The sequence below is a fragment of the Schistocerca serialis genome, chromosome 3, assembly GCF_023864345.2.
Source record: "Schistocerca serialis cubense isolate TAMUIC-IGC-003099 chromosome 3, iqSchSeri2.2, whole genome shotgun sequence".
NCBI lineage: Eukaryota > Metazoa > Arthropoda > Insecta > Orthoptera > Acrididae > Schistocerca > Schistocerca serialis.
This window is the reverse complement of record NC_064640.1, coordinates 390593394-390608480: the sequence shown is the minus strand read 5'-3', so window position 1 is coordinate 390608480 and position 15087 is coordinate 390593394. Positions and strand designations below refer to the sequence as shown.

The 15087-nt window shown below is 37.6% G+C and overlaps 1 protein-coding gene across 6 annotated transcripts in view; it reads right to left on the bottom strand.

The window, feature by feature from the left end:
* The window catches only part of LOC126470233 (neuropathy target esterase sws), a 199535-nt gene that overhangs the window by 170741 nt on the left and 13707 nt on the right, over window positions 1–15087 (bottom strand). For all 6 annotated transcript variants that reach the window (XR_007586158.1, XM_050097930.1, XM_050097929.1 and 3 more), the window contains exons 4-7: window positions 13391–13510; window positions 13197–13294; window positions 12874–12968; window positions 3865–4010 (exon numbers count right to left, since the gene is read on the bottom strand). Coding sequence is in view for 5 of the 6 variants with exons in the window: in XM_050097930.1 (XP_049953887.1) it covers window positions 3865–4010; window positions 12874–12968; window positions 13197–13294; window positions 13391–13510 (459 nt within the window). In the remaining variant the exon portion in view is untranslated. The remainder of the gene's footprint in view (window positions 1–3864; window positions 4011–12873; window positions 12969–13196; window positions 13295–13390; window positions 13511–15087) is intronic.

Here is a 15087-nt window from a genome sequence, read left to right as displayed (position 1 = left end):
TACTTAATATGTCACTTACTTAATATGTCATTTACTTAATATGTCATTTACTTAATATGTCAAAAATTTATATATTGTCTGTACTTTATTAAAATTCATAATTCACTAGATTATTTGGATGGTGCTAATTCACATGGCATAGTTAATTTCCGCAAAACATCTTCCTTTAAGAGAAATCTGTAATTGAAATTGTTCCAGTATCAAGTAATCATAAAAATGCTGTGATCTAATACCTCTTTACTCACAAAAAAAATTACTTTCATTTTTAACTATTTCGTTTTTAACTATTTTTGTTCAGTTCCCAGATCTCATGTTATACTTTTATTGCCCTAATTTTCTGAACCAGAAAGTACATTTGGTTATCCGAATATGCCACTAATTAATAAATTGAATGAATTAGGGAAATTATGAACCTGAGAAATATACACGAAAATTGGTAAACCTTCACATATCAATCAAACAGTAGATCTGACTAACACTTTTCTAATTATCTAGTGTAAAGTTATACAAAATCAGTACTTAGTTCAATAGAATGAAAACCGATAATTAACAATGAATTTGAAGAACAAACAAGGAATATAAAAATAACTGATGATCTAGAGGAAATAGTTCCCCAGTTGAAACAAATAGCTGAGCAGGTAGCCATAGTGCATCCAAGGAAAAAACACTGATGATGGAATGGTGAGTGTAATAAAACAGTGGCAGATGGTTAAGGTATTAGAGATATAAAACAGAATAATCACACTTGGAACTCACAGAACAGAGAATGATAACCCAATAAATAATAAGAAGGGTTAAATGCCAATATCAAAAAGATATATTTCTAATGATAGAAACAAATACAGAGAAAACAAACTCAAGGATTACTAAAATTATTTAGTAGACACCTACAAAAATATGACACTCCAGTATTAATGTTAACGGATAAAAATAATAAGCTGGCCCATGGCAGTAGAAAAGATATAGAAATTTTAGAAGAAACATCAATTAAAAGTTATTAAATTGCAAAGATCCTCCAGAACTACTGTAAATAGACACTACTGCAAATCAACACAGTTACCCCTACTGAAACACCATCAGAACATATAAACTCATCTATAAATCATGAAGTCTGCAAAGCTTTGAAAGAGCTCAGAAACTACAAAGGAAGTGGAGAAAATGAAACATTGCAAAACTTTGAAAATATGCAGCAGAACCAGAGGAGGCATCATTATGCCAAGGCATAGTGAAAATTTGGAACAAAGAAGAAATACCAAAACACTGAATTACAGCTATAATCCATCCATTACACAAAAAGGAGACAAATCAAATCCATACAACTATAGAGGAATTTCTCTATTGGATATCATGTATAGTCATGCCAAGAATTCTATACAATTGTTGTAAAGGTCAACTTGAACTGGAACTGAGACAATACCAAGATGTTTTTAGACCCTGGAAAAACTGCCCAGAACAGACAATCACTTTGAAATTGGTAATGGATTACTAAAAAAACAAAACAAAACCAACAAGCCATAACCTTTGTGGACTTATATGGTGAAGATGTGAAGGAATTTCAGTCTCCACACCAAATTAATAAAAATTATAAACTTGACTCTAACGAACATCAAATCTAAAGCAAAGTTCAGAGGAGAAACATCTGAGCCATTTACAATTAAAACAGTGTTAAGATAGGAAGATGGTTTATTGTTGTTATTTCTCAACTCTGCTCACGAGTACTTGAGGGAGTGGTACAAAAAAAAATCCTAAAAACATAAGAACTGGAACCAGAAAAGGTCATATAAACTTAAATTGATTGGAATTTGCAGATGACTTAGTGTTACTAGATAATAACATTCAAGAAGCCAGAAATCAAATAACAAGTCTACAAAATATAGCACAAAAAATAGGACTCCAGATATCATTCAAAAAGACCAAGATAATGGTAGCAGATCGAGTAATAATCAACCACATAACAGTAAATAACAGGAAAATAAAAATAGTAAAACAATTGAAATACCTGGAGAAATTTTGACATGCAACTTGTATGAGAAATTTGCATGGCAAGTAAGAACTAACAAAATGATAAAAGCTCAGAAATTAGCACGGTTTAAACATTACAACATGGTTTCTCAACCAAAAGTTACACATGAAAGTGAAACTCTTCACAGTCACCCAGAAAAACAGTATCGACAGAATCCTAAAAGTAGAGAGAAGAATAGCTGGAACACGCATAAATAAGAAAAATCAAAAAGATTAACAATGGTGGATAGTGCCAAAGGAAGTGGTGTACAACAAACTTGCCAAATGAAGTGGTGTACAACAAACTTTAGCCCATTACAGATACTGTAGGGAAAAAAGATGACCTCTCTTTGTGGTCACATTATGAGGACACCAGAAATGAGATTATCAAGAAAAATTATACACAAACTTCTGAACATGAAGTAACAAGCTGGGAGGATGAAGGAAATCAGGGATGATACGAAAGAGCTAGAATTAACCCAGGGCAATTTGCAAAACAAAACAAGAAATTTAAAAACCTGAAAAGCATAAAAATAAGACTTAAACAAAAATCAACAAACAATAACAAGGGTATTTACAGATGAAGAATGACAAAAAAGATGCTGGACAGTTCAGAAAGAAAATCTACTGAAGATGATGACCAGAAAATGACTGACTGAAGAGGTCCCATGAGGCCACAAAAACAGAATAATAATAAAAGTAAAATTTAATTACTAGTTTCTCTAATAATACTTACACATGGCTATCCATACTACCAAAAGACAGTAAGTCAGCATCAATGGCTAGCTATCACCCAGCTAACATCTCTAAGTTAGACTACTTACTCAAGCTGGTAAATATTTGTTTGCAATCCACAATCTATTATTCAACATATCAGTAACAAAGTTTGCCACCAGAATTTGTCCAGTTAACATTTTGTGTCAAAGTGTGTATCTCTTTGTCAAAGTGTGTGTCAAAGCCAATTCTAGTATCTATCCTTATTACTTAATATACTAAATGTTTTTATGATTCACTCAGAACTATTTATTATTACGAACTGTGATCTGTGGAAGGTTAATGTGTATAGGGATCAGAGTACTGAATTTGTTATGGAATGGTTTACAATATAAGTGGCCACTGCCAAGGATTATGAACTGTGCATAGTTTTCAGCAAGAAACTACAGATTAAGAGTTCTACATCAGTCATAAACTAGATTAGTGATATTACAATACCACATCCAAAAGGACCATACCTACCATGAACTTTGGATGTTCAAACCAGCCTTCAGACTGAGGACAGTTTTACTTTAAACAGACAGCGATTATTTTCGTACTTGAAAATGACCTGCAGTTTTTACAAAACTGCAATTCAATGGTTACATTACTTAACATTAATCCAAATAATAAAAAACTTCAGCTGGTGACCAGCCTGTCATAAGAGCAAGTGTACATAAAATTAATTAAAAATATACCTGTATCATCTTACATGGCTTTTCTTTCCATAATAATTAAATTCTCAAAAGCACATAATCAGTTCGAAAAGCAAAAGATTTTCCTAACTGAACATAGGAAGTAGGTACTATGACACTGCATGTGACAAGTACTACAGCAAACACAGAAATCAAAACAGAGTACTGTCAGAACACACAGAACCAGTCCACAACAGGTTCATACAAAACAGGCCCAAGCTACTCTCACATAAAATCAATTTTATTGCTCACTCTAAACTTCTACAGCACAAATATAAAAATTGTTACTCCTGGTTATGTGTACTTTTCTACTAATTATATTGATAAATATTTTATTTACTTCATCTACAGAACATGTATGAAGTGCTGACTTTAAATAATATTATTTCATATACCAGATAAGAAACATACTTACTGTTAAAACATCTGTGAAACTGAGTAACGATGTCACAGTCTCACCAGGCCTCACAATCTTTAGCTCCACTGGTGGTGTATTACCTTCTTGGGTGAAAACGACTAATTTTCCACTCTGAACAATATAGACATTTTCATCAGGATTTCCTGGACAGAATAGGAAATGGAAGTGCAGATTATAAACAATATTAGACAGAAAAAATGTGAAGGAATGTGTGTGTGTGTGTGTGTGTGTGTGTGTGTGTGTGTGTGTGTGTGTGTGTGTGTGCACATATACTGTAGTAACAATCACACCTCATTCATTGTTTCCTCTCTTACTTCTCAGGACTGATGTGAATTCTCCTTATAACCCACATTAGAATGAAATTTGCTATAGTAGCACTAGAACTAAAAGGCTTGCCTATCATTTCAAACCATAGCAAAATATTCCCTGCAGTCAATCATTAACATGATGACATCTGAAAAAGACCAAATTCTTCTATTATACTTCTCAAGGCAGTAGAAAATGCATTACTATTGGAAAGACAGTTGTAACATATAGGAAAATTAAAAGAAATTTTTGGAGAAAATGCAAGTACCTGTACACATACTAAACAGCTGAGATGGCAAACCCATGCTAACCCACAGTTGTTGCTGACTTTTGAACGAGACCAGTTGATTTATGTTTCAGAGCACAAGAAAAGATATTTGGTGCAATTTGACATGTTAAGGATCACTGGAATTGGTAGGAGGGGCAGGGGAGCAGGCAGTGCAATGAAAGGAGTAGATGCAGAATGGTCTGCTAATTATGTATCAGTGGGTAATGCAATGTGTTGTATGCATAGGCTGTTACACTATGAAACCAGCTGAGGTCATTTAGCTGATTTTTTAGGTATTTCAGAGGAAAGGCCAACTAGGGCAACTCACATACTATTCAAACAGATCAGAAAACTGCTACTTGATGAAGACGTTGTTGAAGAGTATAGAACCCTTGTGGTAAATTAAGAAGGCACCAATGAAGACTGGTTTTTAGGGACGATCCAGCGATACAGCTAGACAATGAGCCAACTTCAGAAAGTGGTCTACCATTACTTGGCAGTGACAACAGCAGTGGTTCCTCATATCATCCATCACCAAAGAAGAATAGAACAAAATTCCTGTAGATTACTTTGCTGATGCCTATAAAATCTGCATGAAGCAGTGAAGATGTAATGATCCTCCACAATGGGGCCGCCCTGGAGTAGTCCTAGGCATGTCCCAGTAAGTCAAATTCACTACTGCAAGGGCACAAAAAAGACAAAAAGTAAGACAGTTTTGTAAGACTTTGAAGAGACACAAATAACAGGACAGAAACATGAAGGTGCTACGAGAGAGAATAAATAATGAGGTACATGATCAATTGACTGCAATCAGAGAACAACATGGAAATACACACATCAGAAAAAGTTTTGCATTACCCCAGTTCCCAGAACTCCTGAAGATAAGACATTGACTGTGAACATTGTATCACAGACACAGTTCCTTTGACTGTTCAGAGATGTCACTAAACCCGCCCAAAGCTGTAAACAACCATGCATGAGCAGTGCCAATTAGACGGAGGGGGGTCTGACAGCCAATCAGTTCCAGTCATTCCACCAGCACAGAGGCACACGGCTCATGTTGTCTGTAGTTCAACCATGCCTAGACGGTTAATACTGCAGTTCAATCACGTACGCATTGTTATTTTGTGCCAGGAAGGGCTCTCAACAAGGGAAGTGTCCAGGTGTCTCAGAGTGAAACAAAGTGATGTTGTTCGGACATGGAGGGGATAAAGAGAGACATGAATTGTCGATGAATTGCCTTTCTCAGTCTGCCCAAGACCTGCTATTGCAGTGGATGACCGCTACCTATGAATTATGGCTCGGAGGAACCCTGACATCAACACCACCATGTTGAATAATGCATTTCGTGCAGCCACAGGACATCGTGTTACGACTCAAACTGTGCGAAATAGGCTGCATAATGTGCAACTTCACTCCCAACATGCATTTGTAACCATGACACCATGCAGCATGGTACAGACGGGCCCAACAACATGCCAAATTGACTGCTCAGGGCTGGCATCATGTTCTCTTCACCGATGAGTGTCGCATATGCCATCAACCAGACAATCGTTGGAGACATGTTTGGAGGCAACCTGGTCAGGCTGAATGCCTTAGACACACTGTCCAGAGAGTGCAGAAAGGTGGAGGTTCCATGCTGTTTTGGGGCGACGTTATGTGGGGGCCAACGTACACCGCTGGTGGTCATGGAAGGCGCCATAATGGCTGTACGATACGTGAACGCCGTCCTCCGACTGATAGTGCAACAATATCAGCAGCATATTGGCGAGGCATTCGTCTTCATTGATGACAATTTGTGACCCCATTATGCACATCTTGTGAATGACTTCCTTCAGGATAATGACATCACTCGACTAGAGTGGTCAGCATGTTTTTCAGAAATGAACCCTATCAAACATGCCTGGAATAGAATGAAAAGGGCTGTTTATGGACAATGTTACCCACCAATCACTCCGAGGGATCTACGCGGAATCGCCGTTGTAGAGTGGGACAATCTGGGCCAACAGTGCCTTGATGAACTTGTGGATAGTATGCCATGACAAATACAGGCATGCATCAATGCAAGAGAATGTACTACTGGGTATTAGAGGTACCGGTGTGTACAGCAATCTGGACTACCATCTCTGAAGGTCTCGCTGTATGGTGGTACAACATGCAATGTGTGGTTTTCATGATCAATAAAAAGGGAGGAAATGATGTTTATAACTCTTCAGGCTTTCCCAGCGATCTAATGACATCTTGGATTGCCAGGTGTTCTGATGGATATCAGTGTCATCTGATGAAGGTTACAAGCTACGTTACCGAAATATCGTGCAAGCATGACGCCGATATCCGGCAGAACACCTGACAACCCAAGATGTCAATGATGTTTATATTGATCTCTATTCCAATTTTCTGTACAGGTTCCAGAACTCTCAGAACCGAGGTGATGCAAAAGTTTTTTTGATGTGTGTATATTCGACCAAATGCTACAAATCTGGGAGACGTCTTTTAAAGTACAAACTGATCCAAACAACCCCTTAACATTAAAAGTTTCCAAAACATGGCTGCAGTGGTTCAAAGGGGGGAATTGTTCTCGCATGTATGAAGTTGGAAGCAGATTTGTTGGTGATGCTTTATAGAAAAGAAAGTTGATGAGTTTGTTATGGAAGCAAGGTGACTCATTCAAGAGTAAAATTTTACACAAGAGCATATAATTAAAGCATATCATTCAACTTACGGTAAATAGTTACATACTGATAGAATGCTTGCACTAAGGGGGCAAAGATAGTTTACGGTGCTGTCAGTTCAGTGGCACCAATCACCCATTCATATTTGATTCACACATTTTATTGTGATGGATGTCACCCTTCGATGTTCTTGTGTTGGAACCCAGTAGGAAATTTCTGGCAATCACGACACTCGATTAACCAACACAAAAGCATATACTAGCAATTACAAACATAAAAAAGGGATTTGAAGGTGCTCCTGAAACAGGTTGCATAGGAAAGATCAAATTATTCTTTTGATTGATTCTTGGACAACAAATAAAGATGATGCCCTATACAATGAGAGAGTTCCAGTGATGAATTTCACAAGCAGCTGATCCATGTAAAAAGTACTGGACTGGTACAACCAGAGAATGTTTTCTTTTTTTGTCGATTCAAAAGTACAGTATGGTTTATCACAGATACAATAGTCCTACCATCCACCGTTAAAGCATGGCAAAGAATACATTTTCTTCACAATCAATTTTTCGTGAACTTCCACACTCTGGCATCTGGATTCAAACAATTGATCTGATTTGCTTTCTTCAAATGTGGTTAAACCAACAAACATCCACGATCATTCCCAACACCTTCTGAATACTGTTTCAAGAGTGGTTTAGAAGAATGTTCCAAAGAGATCTGTATTCAGCTTGTCTTCATTTGAGGTGCTCATTGTGAAAGGCTATGGGTTACTTATTAACCTTCATGTCTACTGAATTTCAGGTACCATGGGTGCGTAATGTAGTTTATTTCCATAATTTAAATGTTACTGAATGCACTTGCTCATTCATCTACAATATTCAGCCATGTTTGGACTATTCTGCATGAGGCTCTCTGTCTTTACGTGTACTTATAGTCTATATTTGGCAGCTCATAGCTCATGTTTTTTGCCCGTAGCAGGGTACGCATATTTTGATATTGGCTATTCAACACACTGTATTTATTCAAATTGTGTGCAAAAACTATAGAAAGAGAAGACATCAATAAGAATCAGATGGGAGATACGATACTACAAGAAGACTGTGCCAGCTCTGAAAGACCTAAGTCAAAACAAATTGACTATAGCAGACGACATTACCTTAGAATTACTGAGATCTTGGGGGAGCCAGCCATGATGAAACTATTCCATCTTATGTGCAAGGTAAAATACCATTACACTTCACAAAGAATGTCATGATTCCTACTTCAAAGAATGTAGGTGCTGACAGGTGTGAATATTACTGAACCATCAGTTTAATGGATGAAATGAAATGAAATGTCGTGTGGCTAGGGCCTCCTGTTGGGTAGACCAGTAGCCTGGTGCAAGTCTTCTCAGTTGACACCACTCAGGTGACTTGCAAGTTGATGGGGACGATATGATGAAGAAGACAACACAACTCCCAGTCCTTGAGCAGAGAAAAATCTCTTACGCAGCAAGGAACTGAACCCAGGCCTCTTCACATGGCATTCTACCATGCTGACCACTCAGCTATAGAGGCGGAGAGCTCAATAGATCATAGTTGTAAAATACGGACACAAATTATTTAAAAAGGATGGAAAAACTTGAGAACAACAACAACAACAACAACAACAACAACAACAACAACTGGTCAGAGGGAGTCTTCTCATCAACAATGTGAATAGTGCACTCAGCTACATTGTGCATGGTGTGTTCAAAACTGAAACTGGGTTTTGTCCATTGAGCTAACTGTTCCTGTGACATACTGGTTTCTATCTATTGAATTTCTTGAAAATTCTATAGTTTGTCTCTCTTGCTGTGGCTCATTTTAATTATTCTGCAGATGTAATTGCTGAAAAACAATCTAATTATGTAAAAGGACTTCGCATATATAACCTTCAGTTTACAAATCCACCTTCAGTGAGATGTTTGGCAACACTGTTGAGTCACGCTCAAACACACACAATCACATTGTGTTATGTTTCTTGAATATCAGCATTGGGTTCAGACAATTGTTAGATGCGACTGCTTGTTTTCTACATTCATGGAGGCTCATCTTCTGAAGTAATTTAGAAGAAATTTTTCTTAAAGGTGTGAATTGTACAAATGCTTTTTGTTGTATGTGAGGAGAGGTGGCTCCAAAATCACAAAAGCTTAATTACCTGGTAAAGAAGTGCTATGATCACTATGTTAATTGTGAGGTTGACTATGACTGAAAAATCCCTGCCCCTCCCATACAAATACTGTTTGACATGTGATACACTCCTGACAGCCCAATTAAAAGTACTGCATTAAAAGTATCACATCACATACCCTTTGTTACACCCAAGATTTGGCTGAAACAACCGTGGTGCACAAGACTCTTATTTCTGTCTCACAAAAATGCCTTAACCCACACTGAAAGTCAAGGAAACTGCAGTACCATGATATACTACTACAACAGATATTTCACAGTGGAGAATTGCCAGTATCAGTGCCATCTGCTACTGTAACAGTGAGTGAAGATGATACGAGGTGTGGCTATAAAATAACAAGACATGTTGTGACAGACTAAGTACACATGCCCAAACACAAACGACTGATAGCTGTCAAGCATGAAGCTTTCTCAGTCAAATGCAGCATCTCTAGCATCTGTAGACAAATCAGTGTGGCCGTGGCATTCATTTGTGTAAGAGCTGTCATTTTGATTTGTCAGAAAAATTTACAGAGAATCTTGGCAATGATCTCAGTGTAAATTAGTGAAGCCTGTTCATAGATTGTAGCAAAGTTAATCTGAACACAGTACTTCTCCACAAATGGAATAAATTATCTTCCATTCTGAATGTTCACTTCACCCAAAAGAGACATATGAGAACTTCAAAATGTTACTCACAAGTACTTCATCAGGTACACAAATCACAGCTGCTCTCTATTTATAACAGGCAAAAAATGAGGTACAGGTGAGATGAACTACAGCTTGACAGAAGAATGTCACAAACACTACTCCTGTTGAGCCCTAGAATGCCTAGCTACCACTTCTGCATAGTAATAACTTGCGTTTGTCAAAAACTTTGTGAGTGCCACAAACAAAAAGCGACATCTTAGGTCCCAAAGATCAATCAAGCAAAGATAAAAGGAGTATTTGTAGGACCACAAATGGGAGGAGTAATTGCTGATGATCTTCATCTTGATTTGTTGATTGATATTGAAAAAAAAATTATGGCTCTTCTTTCACAAGTGTCTGCAAGATCTTTCCCAACAGCCAAAAGGCAAAGAAATAGTGTAACATTATACATAAAATACCAAGATCCTACCACCATATGGAATGTAGCCTATCACATAAACTACATTTCTTTGTTTATCACTTCAATTTCTTCAGAGATAACCTTGGTGTCTTTGATAACAACCATGCCAAATGGTTACACCAGCCATTTCTCACACTGAAAATTATTGTCAAAGCCAAATAAGAGGCTAAATATTGTCCTGGACCTGACAAAGAGATGTTTCTGAGGCTGAATATCACAAGAGAACAAGAAGGAAATATTTTTAGGTATGTTTCATTGCTATTCTTTACACTTATTGCACATTTATTTGATTCCTTGGTATGCTGACAATTTCTTTGCTATTTAAAATTTGGAACTCTTGTTGTAATTAAGTGTCATTTGTCAGAAACATTTAATGTACAAGCTGGCATGTGCTTAGCACAGAACCATTATTACACAAAAACTGAGGCCTATACAGAATTTCTGAAATTAGATCTGGATTGAGAGAAGAATTATCTTCCAAGTAGTATGTGTTTTGTCCTTGTCACAGAAATTATTTTTCTGTATATCAGCGTTGTTAACCAATATATGGGAGACAGTATGGAATTAGTAGGATATGGGGACAGCCACAGGTAAGTTGGCACATTTGAGTTGGCTCATGAAGCTTGCTCAGGGTGCGCAATTGGTAGTACATTGCCTGTGAAAGAGGAGAAGGCGGTGGGGGGATCCTCATCCACGTCTCAGTCTGGAATGCAGTTTTAACTCACTGTATGTAATTATACTCCTCCAGTTCTTCCTAACCAACGGATCTTAAGTTTTTACACTACTGATCATTTGTACCATTTAATTCTGTGTTCCCACTACCTCCCATACATGAATCCCACACATTTAAACAGCAGTGAAGTTAAGATCATACAATTTTCTATTAACTGTTAGTACACAGTAAATGTCAAGTACTCATTGCTCAACCATAACATACTGCTTGTCATTCAAATTTCAACACCAGGAAGGACAGCAAATAATGAAATTTAACTTAATTTGTATGTACAGTCCAGTGGGAAGAATACACGATAAAACTTGCAAGTGAGATAGGGGTGCAGGACGCAAATTTAGTTCACAGAAATGCCATCACTGGCAGCAACAATGTCTCTCATCCATCTGGCTACAGTCAAACTGAGCGTAGATGTCATTCCTCGCTGCTTTTGCTCTGTACCAGAGTTCATCAATCATAGTGTACAGCAATTGGTTCCATGTCAGTCTCTCAGCAATGCATAATCAGATGTTTACAGCCACTGAATTGAGGTAAGTAAAGACAGCAGGGCAACATTGAGTCATGCATTGTCTTGTTGGAAGACATCATCAAGGACACCTCATGCATAGGTCAAAAATAAATGTAACACCTGCTGCCAGATTGCGCGAACATGATCATTTGTTTCCAATAGCACCCCATACCATCATGTTAGGTACTTGCCTCATATGAGGATAAGGAATGCAACCTGATAATTTTCATTCTCCTGAGAGCCTTGTATGTACGAGGCTCTCAGGACATATGTGCACGCACGCACACGCGCGCGCGCGCCCACACACACACACACACACACACACACACACACACACACACACACACACACACACAGAGAGAGAGAGAGAGAGAGAGAGAGAGAGAAATTGAGGTGTAGCACACACAACCAGGAGTTAACCAAAAAGACAATGTTGTGCCACTAGTGGGTGCACCACATTTGGTCCATATCTCTCAGGTGCTCCATCAAGGAAACCACCCCAACAATGGTCACCATGCTGAGAGTCAGTGACGATCCAAACACTATTCCACTGCACAAGTGGATACCATTCTTACTGCAAACAAGGCCATTTCCTAACTCAAGGTAGGTGACACGGCTGTACAGTCATGCAGAGCTGCGGAGATCCCACGTGAGATTGAGTATGGTCCTCCTGAACACATTGATTCCACATCTGCATGACAGTCACAGGATCCCACCCAAAGTGAGCAGAAATATCACGAAATGATAAACTGCAATCTCAATAGGTCACTATGCTGCTACAGTAGAATTTCCACACATGCTGGTAGGTATTTTTCCTTCTTACAAGCTGCACTACACCATCACCTCACAAGTAAACAACACTGAAAGGTGATTTATGTAGGAGATACCTGCTCAGTAATTATTTCTTACATACAGACTGTAGGTGGCATGACTCTTAGGTAATTTATATGATTACAGTGAAATTCTAATAATTTGCATATCCATGTATATAGTGTAATTCATGCCAATTTTATGTTTGTTGCCAACTGTCTCCATGGTGTTGCAATTTTAATGGCCAGAAGAGTACCTTTCTTTTACTTAATGAGAGTACTATAGGGAATTAAAGTAGAAGCTTAACTACTACATGTAAGTATACAACTCCCTACAGATTAAAAGACACCATATAATTAATTTCAGCAACATTTATGAAGGTGAAGTTATCAGATGCCAGTTATGTACCTACCAATCTTGAAAAGAAAGGATCCAGCAGGAACATTAATTATCTCTGTCCGTCTGCACAGTTTCAAAAACACAGGCTTTTCAAAATGTCCAAAGACTCTGCAAAAGAAAAAATGGAAAACCAATACTACTAATACTCAATGTTATGCTACAAAAGGAATCAATGAAAAATGAGAACATACTAATTACACTTTCCTAAGTCTTGTTCTTCCGTATTAATTGCATGATCATCACTTTTCCTATGATTTCTTCCCATGATTTCTTTCCATAACGATACAAAACATGCAAATTGCTTGTTTAGTGTCTTAATATGTACTGTATTCTCACCTTATACTCTGCAACATATATACAACATCAGGGGGGACTCCTTTGTCTGTTTTGCTTGTAACATCCTCTTCCAAATATTCAGCAGGAGGTTCTAACACCTTTTGAAAAATGAAAAATACATATATCTGGCAACTATTGCAGAGACATCTCAATGCTGGGACTAAATTTAATGGTAAGCCTACATAACTGCTAACCTTAAGTTGTGTGGGTGTTGAATCCTTGCTCATTTGCAGAAGTATCTGCTTGGCAAATTTTGATATTGCTATTTTGCGCCTCTGGCCTTTCATATCTTGTGATGAGGCTACAGATTTCACCTGGAACACATTTTTAATACGTTTATTTTATTCGTCATTTACACACAGCTGCAGTAGAAGAATATGCCATTCCAGTTTATAATAAGTATATTTTCAAGCACTAGGATACAAGGTTCAAAATAAAAGTATCTAATCGATAAAATCTGTGTAGTTATCTGACACTGACATCTGGGAATTATGTATGACTTGTACAGCCTCACCCATCAAATTCTTTAGGATTCACTAACCATTTCTGAATCTGAATTATAGAAGGATGTTGAAAGATTTCATAACCAATCTTAATTTCCAGTAAAACTGTAGTGCACAAAAAAGTTGACACACGTGTTTAAAATAAGAACAAACAGTTTTCAATAGCCTCTAATAATGGTCTAGTAGGTAGGAGTTGGTAGCTTCTCATTTAGATGAAGGTCTGGTTGCTGATATGAATTGATGCCACTGGAAGGATAGGCAGTAGATGAGAGCACTCGGAGCATCTATGGTATTATTCAGGTGGGACTGATATTGTTCAGGAGGAGGGGGAGTGGACACATCAGAGTAGGTCAACTGGAGCCACAACTCCAAAATTTCAAAATCTGTAGCAAGAAGCCCAACCTTAAAGGCCACCCAACGCCCACTTCATATTAATGTCAAATGGTCAAGTACATTGGTCATGATGTTTTAGCCTTGAGCATTGAAGATATTGGCAATTATCACTACTGAATAAATTTTCACTTAGTTGTCTTGTTTAAGATATTTGCAGATATGAGTACCTTAAATGAAAGATAGCTGAATGTTTATCTGGTACAAAAGTCATGTTTTCAACAACCCAAAAGTTGTTTAGAGCAACACAGTACTTTATTAGGTAGGCACAGTCCTATTGGAGGTGCTATGCTGTTGTCTTCCTTTAACCTTGGAAACAAATGACCCAGCTAATTATAGGGGGAGATATAGTTTAATGTGGACTCCAAAACACAGTGTAACCTGGCATTTTTCTAATTAATAAATCATTATCAGAGCTGAAAAAAGTGGCAAGTGACAAAAATCCTTGAACTGACTAGAGATCAAACCCCAGATATTTGGATTAATAGTCTGGCCCTTACAATGACACACTCATTTACCCAGTATCATACTAACAAAATACAGCTAAAAGCTCCACCATACCAACCTGAAAAGATCTACAGAAAAAGGTAACAGTTGCCGTATGTTTACGGGAACATAACGTAACAAAGGAGAGGAATGGGTAGACACATCTTGGGTACGTGAAGTACGCAACTGGAGGTCCCACAGGTTCATGCAGCACTTCTCCGTGATGTAGAACTAGAGCTTTCATGGTTGAGACCAATTTCTCACAAGAAACATACAACTCGTGTGACAGGAGTTCTGCTGTTAGTAACTATGAGGGACAGGCAAAATTTAGTAGAAATTCATGCATCTATAAAAATACTGATGCACAAAGCATACAACAACAACTTCCACTATCACACATTAGCAAAACATCTTGCTGAGAACCAGAGAAAATTCTGGTCCTATGTAAAACTGCTATGCAGATTGAAGGTTTCTATTCAGCTACTCACCAACTTGTCTGATGTGGTAATAGA